This window comes from Oncorhynchus keta, chromosome 27, assembly GCF_023373465.1.
Source record: "Oncorhynchus keta strain PuntledgeMale-10-30-2019 chromosome 27, Oket_V2, whole genome shotgun sequence".
In the NCBI taxonomy this organism is placed as follows: Eukaryota; Metazoa; Chordata; class Actinopteri; order Salmoniformes; family Salmonidae; genus Oncorhynchus; species Oncorhynchus keta.
The window spans coordinates 18,818,993-18,836,967 of record NC_068447.1 but is presented as its reverse complement, the minus strand read 5'-3'; the positions used below and the strand labels follow the sequence as shown (position 1 = coordinate 18,836,967).

The 17,975-nt window shown below is 46.8% G+C and overlaps 1 protein-coding gene across 13 annotated transcripts in view; it reads right to left on the bottom strand.

Annotated features, from left to right (window-relative positions):
• The window catches only part of b4galt5 (UDP-Gal:betaGlcNAc beta 1,4- galactosyltransferase, polypeptide 5), an 81,056-nt gene extending 67,674 nt beyond the window's left edge, over positions 1-13,382 (bottom strand). For all 13 annotated transcript variants that reach the window (XM_052481862.1, XM_052481861.1, XM_052481860.1 and 10 more), the window contains exon 1: positions 12,821-13,382. In XM_052481862.1, coding sequence (XP_052337822.1) covers positions 12,821-12,926 — 106 coding nt within the window. In that variant the 5' untranslated portion in view covers positions 12,927-13,382. The remainder of the gene's footprint in view (positions 1-12,820) is intronic.
• Positions 13,383-17,975: the final 4,593 nt, after the last annotated feature.

Genomic DNA, 17,975 nt, shown 5'->3' with positions numbered 1-17,975 from the left:
AAAGATTATTTAGCAATATGCAAGAACACCATAGTTGAGTTACAGTAATAGGCAATGAATGCTTTATTCTAAGCATATAGATCCTAAGGTTAACTTACAAGACAAAGCATGACATCTGTTGTTATGAACAGGCAGTTAACCCACTGTTCCTAGGCAGTCATTGAAAATAAGAATTTGTTCTTAACTGACTTGCCTAGTTAAATAAAGGTAAAAATAAAAATGAACAAAGAGACGCTTACTAGACCGGAGGCCTAGAAAATGAGAATTGATCATATAACCTTCTTCCATGGACTGGATACGAGAGAGAACAAAGGCATTTAATTCCATTTATAACATCTGAAGATGTAACCTTTCAACCCAAAACCAACCATTGGTCAATCAAACGATACCGAGTTACCAGAATAACCTGACGACCAAGGCCCAACCTAAACAGGATGTCACAGCAGTTCAAGGCTTGTGTGGGGGATGAGGCTTGTGTGGGGGATGAGACTTGTGTGGGGGATGAGACTTGTGTGGGGATGAGACTTGTGTGGGGGATGAGGCTTGTGTGGGGGATGAGGCTTGTGTGGGGGATGAGGCTTGTGTGGGGGATGAGGCTTATGTAAATAAGACAGAATTCCTGAAATGACAAAACCTGTTTTAGAGCCAGTTTTAGAGCTGCCCAGACACAAGTTACCACAGAGATCATCCATCCATCCATATAGAAAGCATCAGAGATCTCCTCAGTGAACAGTTACCACAGAGATCATCCATCCAGCCATATAGAAAGCATCAGAGATCTCCTCAGTGAACAGTTACCACAGAGATCATCCATCCATCCATATAGAAAGCATCAGAGTTCTCCTCAGTGAACAGTTACCACAGAGATCATCCATCCAGCCATATAGAAAGCATCAGAGATCTCCTCAGTGAACAGTTACCACAGAGATCATCCAACCATCCATATAGAAAGCATCAGAGATCTCCTCAGTGAACAGTTACCACAGAGATCATCCATCCATCCATATAGAAAGCATCAGAGATCTCCTCAGTGAACAGTTACCACAGAGATCAGCCAACCATCCATATAGAAAGCATCAGAGATCTCCTCAGTGAACAGTTACCACAGAGATCATCCATCCATCCATATAGAAAGCATCAGAGATCTCCTCAGTGAACAGTTACCACAGAGATCATCCATCCATCCATATAGAAAGCATCAGAGATCTCCTCAGTGAACAGTTACCACAGAGATCAGCCAACCATCCATATAGAAAGCATCAGAGAACAGTTACCACAGAGATCATCAGAGTTCTCCTCAGTGAACCTGTTTCAGATAGAATAATGCTATAGTATCCATGTATCTATCAGTCATTCAATAGTCAGTACTCTGGATACTGTAACATAGATACATTTTGGCCCCTCAGAGGGAGAAGGGCTGACTAGTCCTTGGGCATTGACCTTTGCTCCTGGACCATTTGCCATGCAGTTCCATGTAACAGAAAACACATAAATTAGGGCCGAGCCTACATGTGTTTCAAACAAAACAACTAAAAGTGTGCTGGCTCGAATTCCTCAATGGCACAGCTAGGAGAGCAAAAACGTTTTTTTATTAAAAGCACCTTGTAGTTGAAGACTGTTTGGTGAGTCATAAAAGTGCATTGAAACTGCACACTTTAGAGAGGTGTTCGGCCCGGTCATTTATGTTTATGTTACAATCAACAGTGTCATGTTTGGATTCAGTCTTGTGTCAGGTGACCTCGTGTTCTCAACTTTAGTCTCATACTTTTCCCATAAGCTCCAAACTGTTCTCTTTCATGTGCTCCCATGGTTATGCATATGCTTGTGTCTTCTTTAAGAAACATTTCCATTTAGCCCTATCCATTAGAGGCCAAAGGTTAAACCCATAGGGCAATTACAAATGAATAACCAGACACAGAATGTCTTACACAAACGTACTGTGACCTACTTGTTCCTGGTACAGAGTGAACTTACTTCCTCAACACCCATATAAAGGGAGCAGAATAAGGAAGTTGACAGTTTAGCTGCATCAATATGTTTAAAGTAATACCTCCAATGCTGCAATTTTAGCTTTGAGAACATGACCATGCATTGTGGTCAGTGTTTTATAAACATTGATTTTAATGACATGATGATGCCCAAATAAACTAATTATTACATACAAATTGTATTTCCAATTTACTGTGAAATCTATAAAAACGCAAGCTAGCTAGTTAGCAGACTGTAAAATCTAACGTAACCAAAATGTTTCATGGGTTGTAGACTAGAGATGGCTGAATGCACGATGGAACTAACAGTGGTACAGACCATGTAGTAGTAGAACATTCCTTTCATTCAGTACACCTGGGGGTTTCACCTACAAAACAACAAACCCCCCACACACAGCACTGACACACACAGCACTGACACACACAGCACAGACCATGTAGTAGTAGAACATTCCTTTCATTCAGTACACCTGGGGGTTTCACCTATAAACACACAGCACTGACACACACAGCACTGACACACACAACACAGACACACACAGCACAGACACACACAGCACAGACACACACAGCACAGACACACACAGCACAGACACACACAGCACAGACACACACAGCACAGACCATGTAGTAGTAGAACATTCCTTTCATTCAGTACACCTGGGGGTTTCACCTATAAACACACAGCACTGACACACACAGCACAGACACACACAGCACAGACACACACAGCACTGACACATAAGAAGCACCTGGATTTCTCGTCTCTCTTGCTCTGAGTGTGCCAGTGCGTGGGTGTCTCTATAAATAGGGCTTGTGCCTTCCCCAGCTCCGACGGGATCCTCTCATGTTTTAATTAAGTAAACTGCAGTCATCAAGCCCAGCTGTGGCCTGCATCCCCGGCCTCCCAACTGCATCACAGCATCCATGCTCCAGGGCCACAGAGAAGCTGAGCTCATGTGGGTATATATGTGTGTGTGTGTGTGTGTGTGTGTGTGTGTGTGTGTGTGTGTGTGTGTGTGTGTGTGTGTGTGTGTGTGTGTGTGTGTGTGTGTGTGTGGTGCAGTTTGTTGTGCTTGTTGGAGGGGGTCTATACGTGTTTTTATGACTACACTCCAGTGACGCAGAAACTAGGGACTGGGCATAAGGGAGAGGGGCATGCTGGGTAAAACATACATACTGGTGTTTGGGAAAGCTCCCCTGGAGTGTAACAGAGAACGAGGGTACTCCCGATCTGTCTATCCCTCATCATCTCTTTGTTTCATTCTCCTCTGGTATCTCTTCACCTACTCATCCCAGAATTCTCCCACCCTCCCCTGTCCCTCTCCTCCTCTCTCTACCCCCTGCTCTCTGCACCCACTACGTTCCTCATACTTTGACTACCTCCCCCTTATACCCTCCCTTCCCTATACCCTCCCCAGTCTCTTCCCTCCACCTACCATTTACACCCTCCCCTATATCTACCATTTACACCCTCCCCTATATCTACCATTTACACCCTCCCCTATATCTACCATTTACACCCTCCCCTGTATCTACCACTTACACCCTCCCCTGTCTCTCCCCTCCCACCCTCCCCTGTCTCTCCCCTCCCACCCTCCCCTGTCTCTCCCCTCCCACCCTCCCCTGTCTCTCCCCTGTCTCTACCACTTAAACCCTCCCCTGTATCTACCACTTACACCATCCCCTGTCTCTCCCCTCCTCTGTATCTACCACTTACACCCTCCCCTGTCTCTCCCCTCCCCTGTCTCTACCACTTAAACCCTCCCCTGTCTCTCCCCTCCCCTGTATCTACCACTTAAACCCTCCCCTGTCTCTACCACTTAAACCCTCCCGTCTCTCCCCTCCCCTGTCTCTACCACTTACACCCTCCCCTGTCTCTCCCCTTCCCTGTATCTACCACTTACACCCTCCCCTGTCTCTCCCCTCCCCTGTATCTACCACTTACACCCTCCCCTGTCTCTCCCCTCCCCTGTATCTACCACTTACACCCTCCCCTGTCTCTCCCCTCCCCTGTCTCTACCACTTACACCCTCCCCTGTCTCTCCCCTCCTCTGTCTCTCCCCTCCCCTGTATCTACCACTTAAACCCTCCCCTGTCTCTCCCCTCCCCTGTATCTACCACTTAAACCCTCCCCTGTCTCTCCCCTGCCCTGTATCTACCACTTAAACCCTCCCCTGTCTCTCCCCTCCCCTGTCTCTCCCCTCCCCTGTATCTACCACTTAAACCCTCCCCTGTCTCTCCCCTCCCCTGTATCTACCACTTAAACCCTCCCCTGTCTCTACCACTTAAACCCTCCCCTGTCTCTCCCCTCCTCTGTCTCTACCACTTAAACCCTCCCCTGTCTCTCCCCTCCTCTGTCTCTACCACTTAAACCCTCCCCTGTCTCTCCCCTCCTCTGTCTCTCCCCTCCTCTGTCTCTACCACTTAAACCCTCCCCTGTCTCTCCCCTCCCCTGTCTCTACCACTTAAACCCTCCCCTGTCTCTCCCCCCTGTATCTACCACTGTAAACCCTCCCCTGTCCCCTCCCCTGTATCTACCACTTAAACCCTCCCCTGTCTCTCCCCTCCCCTGTATCTACCACTTAAACCCTCCCCTGTATCTACCACTTAAACCCTCCCCTGTCTCTCCCCTCCCCTGTATCTACCACTTAAACCCTCCCCTCTCTCCCCTCCCCTGTATCTACCACTTAAACCCTCCCCTGTCTCTCCCCTGTATCTACCACTTAAACACTCCCCTGTCTCTCCCCTCCCCTGTATCTACCACTTAAACCCTCCCCTGTCTCTCCCCTCCCCTGTATCTACCACTTAAACCCTCCCCTGTCTCTACCACTTAAACCCTCCCCTGTCTCTACCACTTAAACCCTGCTCCGTCTCTACCACTTAAACCCTCCCCTGTCTCTCCCCTCCCCTGTCTCTACCACTTAAACCCTCCCCTGTCTCTACCACTTAAACCCTCCCCTGTCTCTCCCCTCCCCTGTATCTACCACTTAAACCCTCCCCTGTCTCTCCCCTCCCCTGTATCTACCACTTAAACCCTCCCCTGTATCTACCACTTAAACCCTCCCCTGTCTCTCCCCTCCCCTGTATCTACCACTTAAACCCTCCCCTGTCTCTCCCCTCCCCTGTATCTACCACTTAAACCCTCCCCTGTCACTCCCCTCCTCTGTATCTACCACTTAAACCCTCCCCTGTCTCTCCCCTCCCCTGTCTCTCCCCTCCCCTGTCTCTCCCCTCCCCTGTATCTACCACTTAAACCCTCCCCTGTCTCTCCCCTCCCCTGTATCTACCACTTAAACCCTCCCCTGTATCTACCACTTAAACCCTCCCCTGTCTCTCCCCTCCCCTGTATCTACCACTTAAACCCTCCCCTGTCTCTCCCCTCCCCTGTATCTACCACTTAAACCCTCCCCTGTATCTACCACTTAAACCCTCCCCTGTCTCTCCCCTCCCCTGTATCTACCACTTAAACCCTCCCCTGTCTCTCCCCTCCTCTGTCTCTCCCCTCCTCTGTCTCTACCACTTAAACCCTCCCCTGTCTCTCCCCCCCCCTGTCTCTCCCCTCCCCTGTATCTACCACTTAAACCCTCCCCTGTCACTCCCCTCCTCTGTATCTACCACTTAAACCCTCCCCTGTCTCTACCACTTAAACCCTCCCCTGTATCTACCACTTAAACCCTCCCCTGTCTCTCCCCTCCCTGTATCTACCACTTAAACCCTCCCTGTCTCTCCCCTCCCCTGTATCTACCACTTAAACCCTCCCCTGTCTCTCCCTCCCCTGTATCTACCACTTAAACCCTCCCCCTCCCCTGTATCTACCACTTAAACCCTCCCCTGTCTCTCCCCTCCTCTGTCTCTCCCCTCCTCTGTCTCTCCCCTCCCCTGTCTCTACCACTTAAACCCTCCCCTGTCTCTCCCCTCCTCTGTCTCTCCCCTCCCCTCTGTCTCTCCCCTCCCCTGTCTCTACCACTTAAACCCTCCCCTGTCTCTCCCCTCCTCTGTCTCTCCCCTCCTCTGTCTCTCCCCTCCTCTGTCTCTACCACTTAAACCCTCCTCTGTCTCTCCCCTCCCCTGTCTCTCCCCTCCTCTGTCACTCCCCTCCTCTGTCTCTACCACTTAAACCCTCCCCTGTCTCTCCCCTCCTCTGTCACTCCCCTCCTCTGTCTCTACCCTCCCTCCCCTGTCTCTCCCCTCCTCTGTCTCTCCCCTCCCCTGTCACTCCCCTCCTCTGTCTCTACCACTTAAACCCTCCCCTGTCTCTCCCCTCCTCTGTCTCTCCCCTCCCCTGTCTCTCCCCTCCCCTGTCTCTCCCCTCCCCTGTCTCTCCCCTCCTCTGTCACTCCCCTCCTCTGTCACTCCCCTCCTCTGTCTCTACCACTTAAACCCTCCCCTGTCTCTCCCCTCCTCTGTCTCTCCCCTCCCCTGTCTCTCCCCTCCTCTGTCTCTCCCCTCCTCTGTCACTCCCCTCCTCTGTCTCTACCACTTAAACCCTCCCCTGTCACTCCCCTCCTCTGTCACTCCCCTCCTCTGTCTCTACCACTTAAACCCTCCCCTGTCTCTCCCCTCCCCTGTCTCTCCCCTCCTCTGTCACTACCACTTAAACCCTCCCCTGTCTCTCCCCTCCTCTGTCACTCCCCTCCCCTTTCTCTACCACTTACACCCTCCCCTTTCTCTACCACTTACACCCTCCCCTGTCTCTCCCCTCCCCTGTCTCTACCACGTAAACCCTCCCCTATATCTACCACCTACACCCTCCCCTATATCTACCACCTACACCCTCCCCTATATCTACCACTTACAGGAGAGGGGAGAGACGGGAGGGTGTAAGTGGTAGATATAGGGGAGGGTGTAAGTGGTAGATATAGGGGAGGGTGTAAGTGTGAGAGACAGGTGAGGGGGGGGGAAGTGGTAGATATTGGGAGGGGAGAGACGGGAGGGTGTATCTACCACTTATACCCTCCCCCTCCTTCATTTTACACTACACATCTCCTCCCCGGTTTCTTTCATAAACTCCTCCTCCCCTGTATGGCCATTAGTTTAAGTTGAATGTATTTGCACCAAAGAAAGTGATAAGAGAACAATACAGATAAAAACATTTAAAAACTGGTGTGCAGGTTGTGGTTGGAAGCACAAGGTATTATATGAAAACCACACCACAAAAAAAGTACTCAAATAAAGGTTTGTTAAAACACATAACAAAATCTACCAATTATAAATGAGTAAATGAATGAAATATATTTGTTTTGTTTAAATGTGTGTGTGCATGTGAGTGAGAGAGAGTTAGGCTATATTTAGGATGTCCCTGGATCCAACATCTCTCCATCATTCTTCCTCCTTTTCCTAGTCAATTTCCACCCTTCTTCCCTAACCCCATTGTATTCCCCACCCCCAGAACTACTGTACTCTGACCTCTTCTCCTGTATCACCCCTCTGTGAGGCCCCAAGTGTTGGGGTCTAAACTGTAGCTTTTAGTAACAGCAGTCCTGCTCCTAGTTACCATCCATTATTAATGGCCTGCTGCTAGTTCCGTTTCTGGACCCATCTTACTTTCAGGGTCACGCAGCCTTTAAAACACTACAATCAACACCCAGGAGAACCAGAGGGAAAGACAGGGTGACAGAAGGAAAGACAGGGTGACAGAGGGAAGGAGGGAAAGACAGGGTGACAGAAGGAAAGACAGGGTGACAGAGGGAAGGAGGGAAAGACAGGGTGACAGAGGGAAAGACAGGGTGACAGAGGGAAAGACAGGGTGACAGAGGGAAAGACAGGGTGACAGAGGGAAAGACAGGGTGACAGAGGGAAAGACAGGGTGACAGAGGGAAAGACAGGGTGACAGAGGGAAAGACAGGGTGACAGAGGGAAAGACAGGGTGACAGAGGGAAAGAGGGAAAGACAGGGTAACAGAGGGAAGGAGGGAAAGACAGGATAACAGAGGGAAGGAAAACTGTTTGCACTAACAAACGGAGATCATCAATAAATTACGTTTTTTTTTTAAATGGTGGTAAACGAATGAAGCTAAATTATGGTTTTAGAACGGCCGTCAATTTTTCAAAGAGTAAACTGGCTGACATTTAAAAACAATTGTAGACAAGAGTCAGGGTAAAAAACCCATGACCTGCAAAGCCAATTCCAATCAGTTGACGTGTTCCCCCATATGAACATTGATTCAATTATTGATTAAGTCAGCTTCAATAGGTAAAAAGCACAGGTGGGTCAATAGCCATTCTGATGACTTAGGGAGATCAGCTTACCCTTTGATGATTGGTAAAGTTCCAACATGTGACTTACAAGGGAGGACCTGGACATCCAATGGGTTGGAGCAGGTGTTGGACATCAACATGTTTACCTTGTAAGTCACAATGGGTTGGAGCAGGTGTTGGACATCAAAATGTTTACCTTGTAAGTCACAATGGGTTGGAGCAGGTGTTGGACATCAAAATGTTTACCTTGTAAGTCACAATGGGTTGGAGCAGGTGTTGGACATAAAATGTTTACCAACAAATACACCTGCTGAACTAGGACTCCGTCCTTATAATAGCTAATATGACTATAAATCATTATTGCATATGCTTATAATGCTTTATACTTGTATTATATGTCTGTCCATGGACAATTGTTTGGGGCTTGAGTAAGGGGAGGTTGGCATTATGTAGGTGTGTGCCTTTCGTCCCAGTGAAGCAGCATAGCAGCATTAAAACAGCAGGATGTTCTCCAGTGAAGTGGTTGAAGCACAATATTCAGGCTTCAATGAATATGAGCATATTGAATAAATAGCACATGAGCACTGTAGCTTCTGATAAAGAGACAAGTCAGAACAGTTTAGACTACATTGTACGTTGATGGCTGTATGTTGAAATAGAAGTGATGTTCTGACTATGGTCTCTTATATAATACATTTATAAAGCATTATAAGCATATGAAATAATTATTTAAAAGGAGTCCAGGACAGAGGGAAATATGGTGCTGTCTGAAATCCTTACTTTACCCCTACCCAATCATTTCCTAAACTAGATCCTCAGGACCCAGAGGGGTGCACGTTTTGGTTTCTGCCCTAACACTACACAGATTATTTAAATTGTCAAAGCTTGATGATTAGTTGATTATTTGAATCAGCTGTGTAGTGCTAGGGGGAAGAAGACATTTTTTTTAGCAGAATATATTACCACATTGTTAGTTTTAGCAAGGCCATCTTTGACTAATCGTGAAACCATTCATGGCCTACTGTACAAAACATATGCCCTATAGTAACCCTTCTTCCCTGCCTCTGATTGGGCCCGCCTCTGCCGTTTGGATAGTACGAACCATGTGATCGGTTATCTCACTTCAACTAAATAACTACTAACTTGTTCTTTATCATACGAATTGTTACTCGAAACAGTTATGTCATTTGTGTCAGATTTAATGCGGAATGTAAAGCTGCAAATTGATTCATGTCCAAGCTTGTCAACAGCATGAGGCTGGATTGCTATATGCTCAGAGTTGAAGTAAAGGTGCTTGATCAACCCTCCTCAAATACAAAACTGACCTTAGATTAAGGGCGACTTCATCCTTCTCAGCACAGTAGTACCTACTAGTTTACTGAGACACGCCCACCCTGGTGTTTAGCTTACTCAGTCATATACCTATCCAGTGGTGTAAAGTACTTCAGTAAAAATACTTGAAAGTACTACTTAAGTCATTTTTAGGGTATATATTTTTGAGGACTTTTACTTCACTACATTCCAAAAGAAAAGGACGTACTTTTTACTCCACACATTTCCCTGACACTCAAAAGTAGTTGTTACATGTTGAATGCTTAGCAGGACAAGAAATTGTCTATTTCACACAGTGATCAAGAGAACATCCCCAGTCATCCCTACTGCCTCTGATCTGATGGACTCAGTAAACACGTGCTTCAGTTGAAAATTATGTCAGTGTTGGAGCATGCTCCTGGCTATCCCTACATTTTTTTAAAAACAAGTAAAATTGTGTAATCTGGTCTGCTTAATATAAGTAATATGAAATGTTATTATTATTATTATAAATGTATACTTTTACTTTTGATACTTACGCATATTTTTACAATTACATTTACTTTTGATCCATAAATATATTTAAAATCAAATACTTTTAGTCAAGTAGTATTTTACTGGGTGACTTTCAGTTGAGTCATTTTCTATTAAGGCATCTTTACTTTTACTCAAGTATGAGAATTGGGTACTTTTTCCACCACTGTATCTCTTCACTCGCTGTGCTGTGGAAGTCAAACTGTTCTGATCATTCATTAAATAATCACACCACTAATTGAGTCTAATCAAGAAATAACTATATTTTCTAAACAGTAGCCTTGCATGTTGTGGCATTAACAGGTTGCTGTTCTAGACTCTCACAGTGACTCTCACAGGCAGCATAAGACAGGCAATAAAATGCCAAGAATCATCCCACACAACAGGATAAGAGTCATAATACAGTACAGCGTGGTGTAATAAAAACAGCTGACCTTTGGGCCACACAAAGAAACTCATGACTACAGCTGGACACCTCAGCTGATAAACTGGCCCTCTAGGAGTAGGAGCAGCCCAGCTAAATTACTGCACAGTCCTCTAGGAGTGGGAGCGGCCCAGCTACGTTACTGCACAGTCCTCTAGGAGTGGGAGCATCTACATTACTGTACAGTCCTCTAGGAGTGGGAGCAGCTACATTACTGTACAGTCCTCTCGGAGTGGGAGCGGCCCAGCTACGTTACTGCACAGTCCTCTCGGAGTGGGAGCAGCTACATTACTGTACAGTCAGTCCTCAGTCCTCTAGGAGTGGGAGCAGCTACATTACTGCACAGTCCTCTAGGAGTGGGAGCAGCTACATTACTGCACAGTCCTCTAGGAGTGGGAGCAGCCCAGCTATGTTGCTGCACAGTCCTCTAGGAGTGGGAGCATCTACATTACTGTACAGTCCTCTCTAGGTACAGTCCTCTAGGAGTGGGAGCAGCCCAGTGTGGGAGCATCTACATTACTGCACAGTCCTCTAGGAGTGGGAGCAGCTACATTACTGTACAGTCCTCTGGGAGTGTGAGCATCTACATTTCTGTACAGTCCTCTAGGAGTGTGAGCATCTACATTACTGTACAGTCCTCTAGGAGTGGGAGCAGCCCAGCTACGTTACTGCACAGTCCTCTAGGAGTGGGATCAGCTACGTTACTGTACAGTCCTCTAGGAGTGGGAGCAGCTACATTACTGCACAGTCCTCTAGGAGTGAGAGCAGCTACATTACTGTAGTCCTCTAGGAGTGGGAGCAGCTACATTACTGTACAGTCCTCTAGGAGTGGGAGCAGCTACGTTACTGCACAGTCCTCTAGGAGTGTGAGCATCTACATTACTGCACAGTCCTCTACGAGTGGGAGCAGCTACATTACTGTACAGTCCTCTAGGAGTGGGAGCAGCTACATTACTGTACAGTCCTCTAGGAGTGGGAGCAGCTACATTACTGTACAGTCCTCTAGGAGTGGGAGCAGCTACATTACTGCACAGTCCTCTAGGAGTGGGAGCATCTACATTACTGTACAGTCCTCTAGGAGTGGGAGCATCTACATTACTGTACAGTCCTCTAGGAGTGGGAGCAGCTACATTACTGCACAGTCCTCTAGGAGTGGGAGCATCTACATTACTGTACAGTCCTCTAGGAGTGGGAGCAGCTACATTACTGCACAGTCCTCTAGGAGTGGGAGCAGCCCAGCTATGTTGCTGCACAGTCCTCTAGGAGTGGGAGCATCTACATTACTGTACAGTCCTCTAGGAGTGGGAGCAGCTACATTACTGTACAGTCCTCTAGGAGTGGGAGCATCTACATTACTGCACAGTCCTCTAGGAGTGGGAGCATCTACATTACTGCACAGTCCTCTAGGAGTGGGAGCAGCTACATTACTGCACAGTCCTCTAGGAGTGGGAGCAGCTACATTACTGTACAGTCCTCTAGGAGTGGGAGCAGCTACATTACTGCACAGTCCTCTAGGAGTGTGAGCATCTACATTACTGCACAGTCCTCTAGGAGTGTGAGCATCTACATTACTGCACAGTCCTCTAGGAGTGGGAGCAGCCCAGCTTCGTTGCCACCCAATTACTCTTCTGTAAAGTCCTGTGGGAGTAGCCCAGTTACTGTAAAGTCCTGTGGGAGTGGGAGCAGCCCAGTTACTGTAAAGTCCCGTGGGAGCAGCCCAGTTACTGTAAAGTCCTGTAGGAGTGGGAGCAGCCCAGTTACTGTAATCTAGCCTGGGTACCAGACTGTTCAGCTATCATTCCACTCGCCACTCCTGTTTTTTGCCAAATCATTGCCAAAGACTTGGCAAATGACAGGAGTGGAAGGAATGAAAGCTCAACAGACTGGTACCAAACTAAAAATCAATCCTCTATAACAAAGTATTCCATTTCATTAATTATATTCTATTCAACCATGCATGTTGCACTCTGAACCTTATGTTTCCAACGTTAGTAAGGATAATAAAATCACCAATTATAGAAGTAGATTGATCCAATATGCTACTTTGCTCATCTGCAAAAGAGCAGGAACCCTAAAGCCGTTCTGATTATCCTCAGAGGCAGAAAATCAACAAGGACTTCGCCATCATCACGCAGGTGCATTGCTCGCATCCAGTTGCGTCCCGGAATCATGAGCCATAAAATTGTCTGGTGACTTCCAAGCAGCCTAAGCAGAGAGGCGCGCGGCTTCCCAAGCCTATGAAACACTCCCATTAGTTGCCAGTGCGAGCTGTACATGATCTTCAACACACAGACGTGAGGATCTCATTATAATCACATAAAGGGTGATTTCAGTGTATTACAGATCAATGGGGACTGACTTACCGATACCAGGCGCTGAATAGATGAAGTACAATGCAGTGGTGGACAGTGAGAAGAGGAATATAAGCCCAAGGAATGACCTTCTCCGAAATCTCAGATGTGTCGGCATTATATAGTCGCAAAAACACGCAGACGTTTTCTTCTTTACAATAGAGATAGGCTAATAGTAGGCCTCAAATCTCCCGAGCGTGTCCAGATGTAAACGCAATCTGCGAATAATCGGTTTTATTTGTCGACTGCAGCAGATATTCTGCGGGAAAGATGAGTGGCTAGGCGAGTAGGAAGTCTAGCGAATAGAAAGACAGAATCGAAAGGTAAGACAGCTAAAGCCAGCTTTGATTCAGTTTAGAAGAAGTCCCAATGTGGAACAGCTAATCGCGAAAATGCAGTCAAAACTGTCGGTGTCGTATTCAGTGGAAGGACATCATTAGCCTACAGTCAGACGCGGGGGAACTCGGCCGCTCGGGCGGTGGTAGCCTACTATGAACGGAAAGCTACTAGCGTCTACCTTCCACAAAAAATGTGCCATGCCTTTATGAGGAGGCGTCTCGTTTCCCCATAGGGAGTGTGTGCAAACTCTTTCACTACGTCACTGATACTGATTGACTTTATGCAGTGATGGAAAATGTACTCAATTGTCATTCTTGAGTAAAAGTAAAGATACATTCATAGAAAATGACTGTTTAATGGCTTCTGTTTATGTATTTTTTTAAATAAAATAATAGCTCATCAGCATTGAGCTAAACCGAGTTAGCTCAGTTGTGACATCATATTTAGCTTACATTAATTGGACTAAATCGTTTTTGGTATATTTTAGATGTCACTGTATTAGACTAAGCGTAGGTGATTAAATTATGTTGAAATGGTGCTAGAATAGTGGAGGCGTCGCCTGTTTTCTTTGCAACTTGCGGTAACTCTCCATGGTTCAAAGTCAATAGTTGTTTAGTAGTGCGAAAATGTCGGAAACATTCACTTGCTTGACCATGCTGTAGGTCATGTAACTGTTTGTTACACATGCAATATGTTTTATGGACTTAACCGGAAATATGTCTCCGGTTTTGTGATGAAACAAAGGTGTGGTTGAATTTATTCTGTCATTGTCTTCTTATTGTCTATCACGGTATGTATATATCACGGTGTCAAGGCATACAGTAGGAACTAACAGGTTATAGAGCAAATAACGCAATTATCCTAACACATAGGTTGTAATATGGCTTTTTTCCTGGCTTGCCTTCCCTGGTGATTTTACCCACGCACCACTACTGTTTGTGATTAATGATTCCGCCTGATCAGAGGAAGTAGGGATGACGAGTTATATTGATAGGCGCATGAATCGGACCATCACTCTGTCCTGTCTGAGCATTCGAAATGTAACATATACTTTTTGGTGTCAGGGAAAATGTATGCGGGTAAAAGGTACATATGTTCTTTAGGAATGTAGTGGAGTAAAAGTAAAAGTTGCAAAAAAAATATGAATAGGAAAGTTTTCAACTTCATATTCAACTTCATATTCATTATCTGCAACAACAAACTACTGTCTAAATATGTGAAAACGGAGCATTTTTTTAGGCCTTATCATTTTAAAACCACATCATTTTAAAACCACATTTTTTCACATTTGTTAGTTTACAGCCTTATTCTAGAATTGATTAAATAGCTTTTCCCTCATCAATCTACCCCATAATGACAAAGCAAAAACTTTTTTTTTTTTTTTTAGCTATACAGCCACATACAGCCACAAGTCTTCTAGGGTATGACACTACAAGCTTGGCACGCCTGTATTTGGAGAGTTTCTCCCATTCTTCTCTTCATATCAACTCAAGCTCTGTCAGCTTGGATGGGGAGAGTGGCTGCACATCTACTTTCTCTCCAGAGATGTTCGATTGGGTTAAAGTCCGGGCTCTGGATGGGCCATTCAACGACATTCAGAGACTTATACCAAAGCAACTCCTGTGTTGTCTTGGCTGTGTGTTTAGTGTCGTTGTCCTGTTGGAAGGTGAACCATCACCCCAGTCTGAGATCCTGAGTGCTCTGGAGGAGGTTTTCATTAAGGGTCTCTCTGTACTTTGTTCCGTTCATCTTTGCCTCGATCCTGACTAGTCTCCGAGTCCCTACCGCTGGACAACAACCCCACAGCATGATGCTGCCACCACCATGCTTCACTGTAGGGATGGTGCCAGGTTTCCTCCAGAGTTGACGCTTGGCATTCAGGCCAAAGAGTTCAATCTTAGTTTCATCAGACCAGAGAATCTTGTTTCTCATGGTCTGGGAGTCTTTTGGTGCCTTTGGTAAACTCCAAGCGGGCTGTCATGAGGTTTTTACTGAGGAGTTGCTCCCGTCCGATTGGTGGAGTGCTGCAGAGATGGTTGGATTTCTGGAAGGTTCTCCCATCTCCACAGAGGAACTCTATAGCTCTGTCAGAGTGAGCATTGGGTTCTTAGTCACCTCTCTGACCAAGGCCCTTTTCCCCCAATTGTTCAGTTTGGCCGGGTGGCCAGCTCTAGGAAGAGTCTTGGTGGTTCCAAACTTCTTCCATTTAAGAATGATGGAGTCCACTTTGTTCTTGGGGAACTTCAATGATGCAGAACTTTTTTTGATACCCTTCCCCAGATCTGTGCCTCGACACAATCCTGTCTCGGAGCTCTACATACAATTCCTTTGACCTCATGGCTTGGTTTTTGCTCTGACATGCACTGCCTCATTGCCTGTATCCGCTACGGTGCCGCAGTCAAACGACCACCCCTCATCACTGTCAAACGCTCCCTAAAACACTTCTGTGAGCAGGCCTTTCTAATCGACCTGACCCGGGTATCCTGGAAGGACATTGACCTCATCCCGTCAGTTGAGGATGCCTGGTCATTCTTTAAGAGTAACTTCCTCACCATTTTAGATAAGCATGCTCTGTTCAAAAAATGCAGAACTAAGAACAGATACAGCCCTTGGTTCACTCCAGACCTGACTGCCCTCAACCAGCACAAAACATTCTGTGGCGGACTGCAATAGCATCGAACGGTCCCCGCGATATGCAACTGTTCAGGGAAGTCAGGAACCAATACACGCAGTCAGTCAGGAAAGCTAAGGCCAGCTTCTTCAGGCAAAAGTTTGCATCCTGTAGCTCCAACTCCAAAAAGTTCTGGGACACTGTGAAGTCCATGGAGAACAAGAGCACCTCCTCCCAGCTGCCCACTGCACTGAGGCTAGGGAACACGGTCACCACCGACAAATCCATGATTATCGAAAACTTCAACAAGCATTTCTCAACGGTTGGCCATGACATCCGCCTGGCTACTCCTACCTCGGCCAACAGCTCCGGCCCCCCCGCAGCTCCTCGCCCAAGCCTCTCCAGGTTCTCCTTTACCCAAATCCAGATAACATATGTTCTGAAAGAGCTGCAAAACCTAGGACCCGTATAAATCAGCTGGGCTTGACAATCTGGACCCTCTATTTCTGAAACTATCCGCCGCCATTGTCGCAACCCCTATTACCAGCCTGTTCAACCTCTCTTTCATATCGTCTGAGATCCCCAAGGATTGGAAAGCTGCTGCAGTCATCCCCCTCTTCAAAGGGGGAGACTCCCTGGACCCAAACTGTTACAGACCTATATCCATTCTGCCCTGCCTATCTAAGGTCTTCGAAAGCCAAGTCAACAAACAGGTCACTGACCATCTCGAATCCAACCGTACCCTCTCCCCTGTGCAATCTGGTTTCCGAACCGGTCACGGGTGCACCTCAGCCACACTCAAGGTACTAAACGATATCATAACCGCCATCGATAAAAGACGGTACTGTGCAGCCGTCTTCATCGACCTTGCCAAGGCTTTCGACTCTGTCAATCACCAGTTTCTTATCGGCAGAATCAGTAGCCTCGGTTTTTCGGATGACTGCCTTGCCTGGTTCACCAATTACTTTGCAGACAGAGTTCAGTGTGTCAAATCGGAGGGCATGCTGTCCGGTCCTCTGGCAGTCTCTATGGGGGTGCCACAGGGTTCAATTCTCGGGCCGACTCTTTTCTCTGTATATATCAACGATGTTGGTCTTGCTGCAGGCGATTCCCTGATCCACCTCTACGCAGACGACACCATTCTATATACTTTCGGCCCGTCATTGGACACTGTGCTATCTAACCTCCAAACGAGCTTCAATGCCATACAACACTCCTTCCGTGGCCTCCAACTGCTCTTAAACGCTAGTAAAACCAAATGCATGCTTTTCAACCGATCGCTGCCTGCACCCGCATGCCCGACTAGCATCACCACACTGGATGGTTCCGACCTTGAATATGTGGACACCTATAAGTACCTAGGTGTCTGGCTAGACTGCAAACTCTCCTTCCAGACCCATATCAAACATCTCCAATCGAAAGTCAAATCAAGAGTCGGCTTTCTATTCCGCAACAAAGCCTCCTTCACTCACGCTGCCAAGCTTACCCTAGTAAAACTGACTATCCTACCGATCCTCGACTTCGGCGATGTCATCTTCAAAATCGCTTCCAACACTCTACTCAGCAAACTGGATGCAGTTTATCACAGTGACATCCGTTTTGTCACTAAAGCACCTTATACTACCCACCACTGCGACTTGAATGCTCTAGTCGGCTGGCCCTCGCTACATATTCGTCGCCAGACCCACTGGCTCCAGGTCATCTACAAGGCCATGCTAGGTAAAGCTCCGCCTTATCTCAGTTCACTGGTCACGATGGCAACAGCCATCCGCAGCACGCGCTCCAGCAGGTGTATCTCACTGATCATCCCTAAAGCCAACACCTCATTCGGCCGCCTTTCGTTCCAGTACTCTGCTGCCTGTGACTGGAACAAATTGCAAAAAATCGCTGAAGTTGCGGACTTTTATCTCCCTCACCAACTTCAGACATCAGCTATCTGAGCAGCTAACCGATCGCTGCAGCTGTACATAATCTATTGGTAAATAGCCCACCCATTTTCACCTACCTCATCCCCACAGTTTTTATTTATTTACTTTTCTGCTCTTTTGCACACCAATATCTCTACCTGTACATGATCATCTGATCATTTATCACTCCAGTGTTAATCTGCAATATTGTAATTATTCGCCTACCTCCTCATGCCTTTTGCACACATTGTATATAGACTCCCCTTTTTTCTACTGTGTTATTGACTTGTTAATTGTTTACTCCATGTGT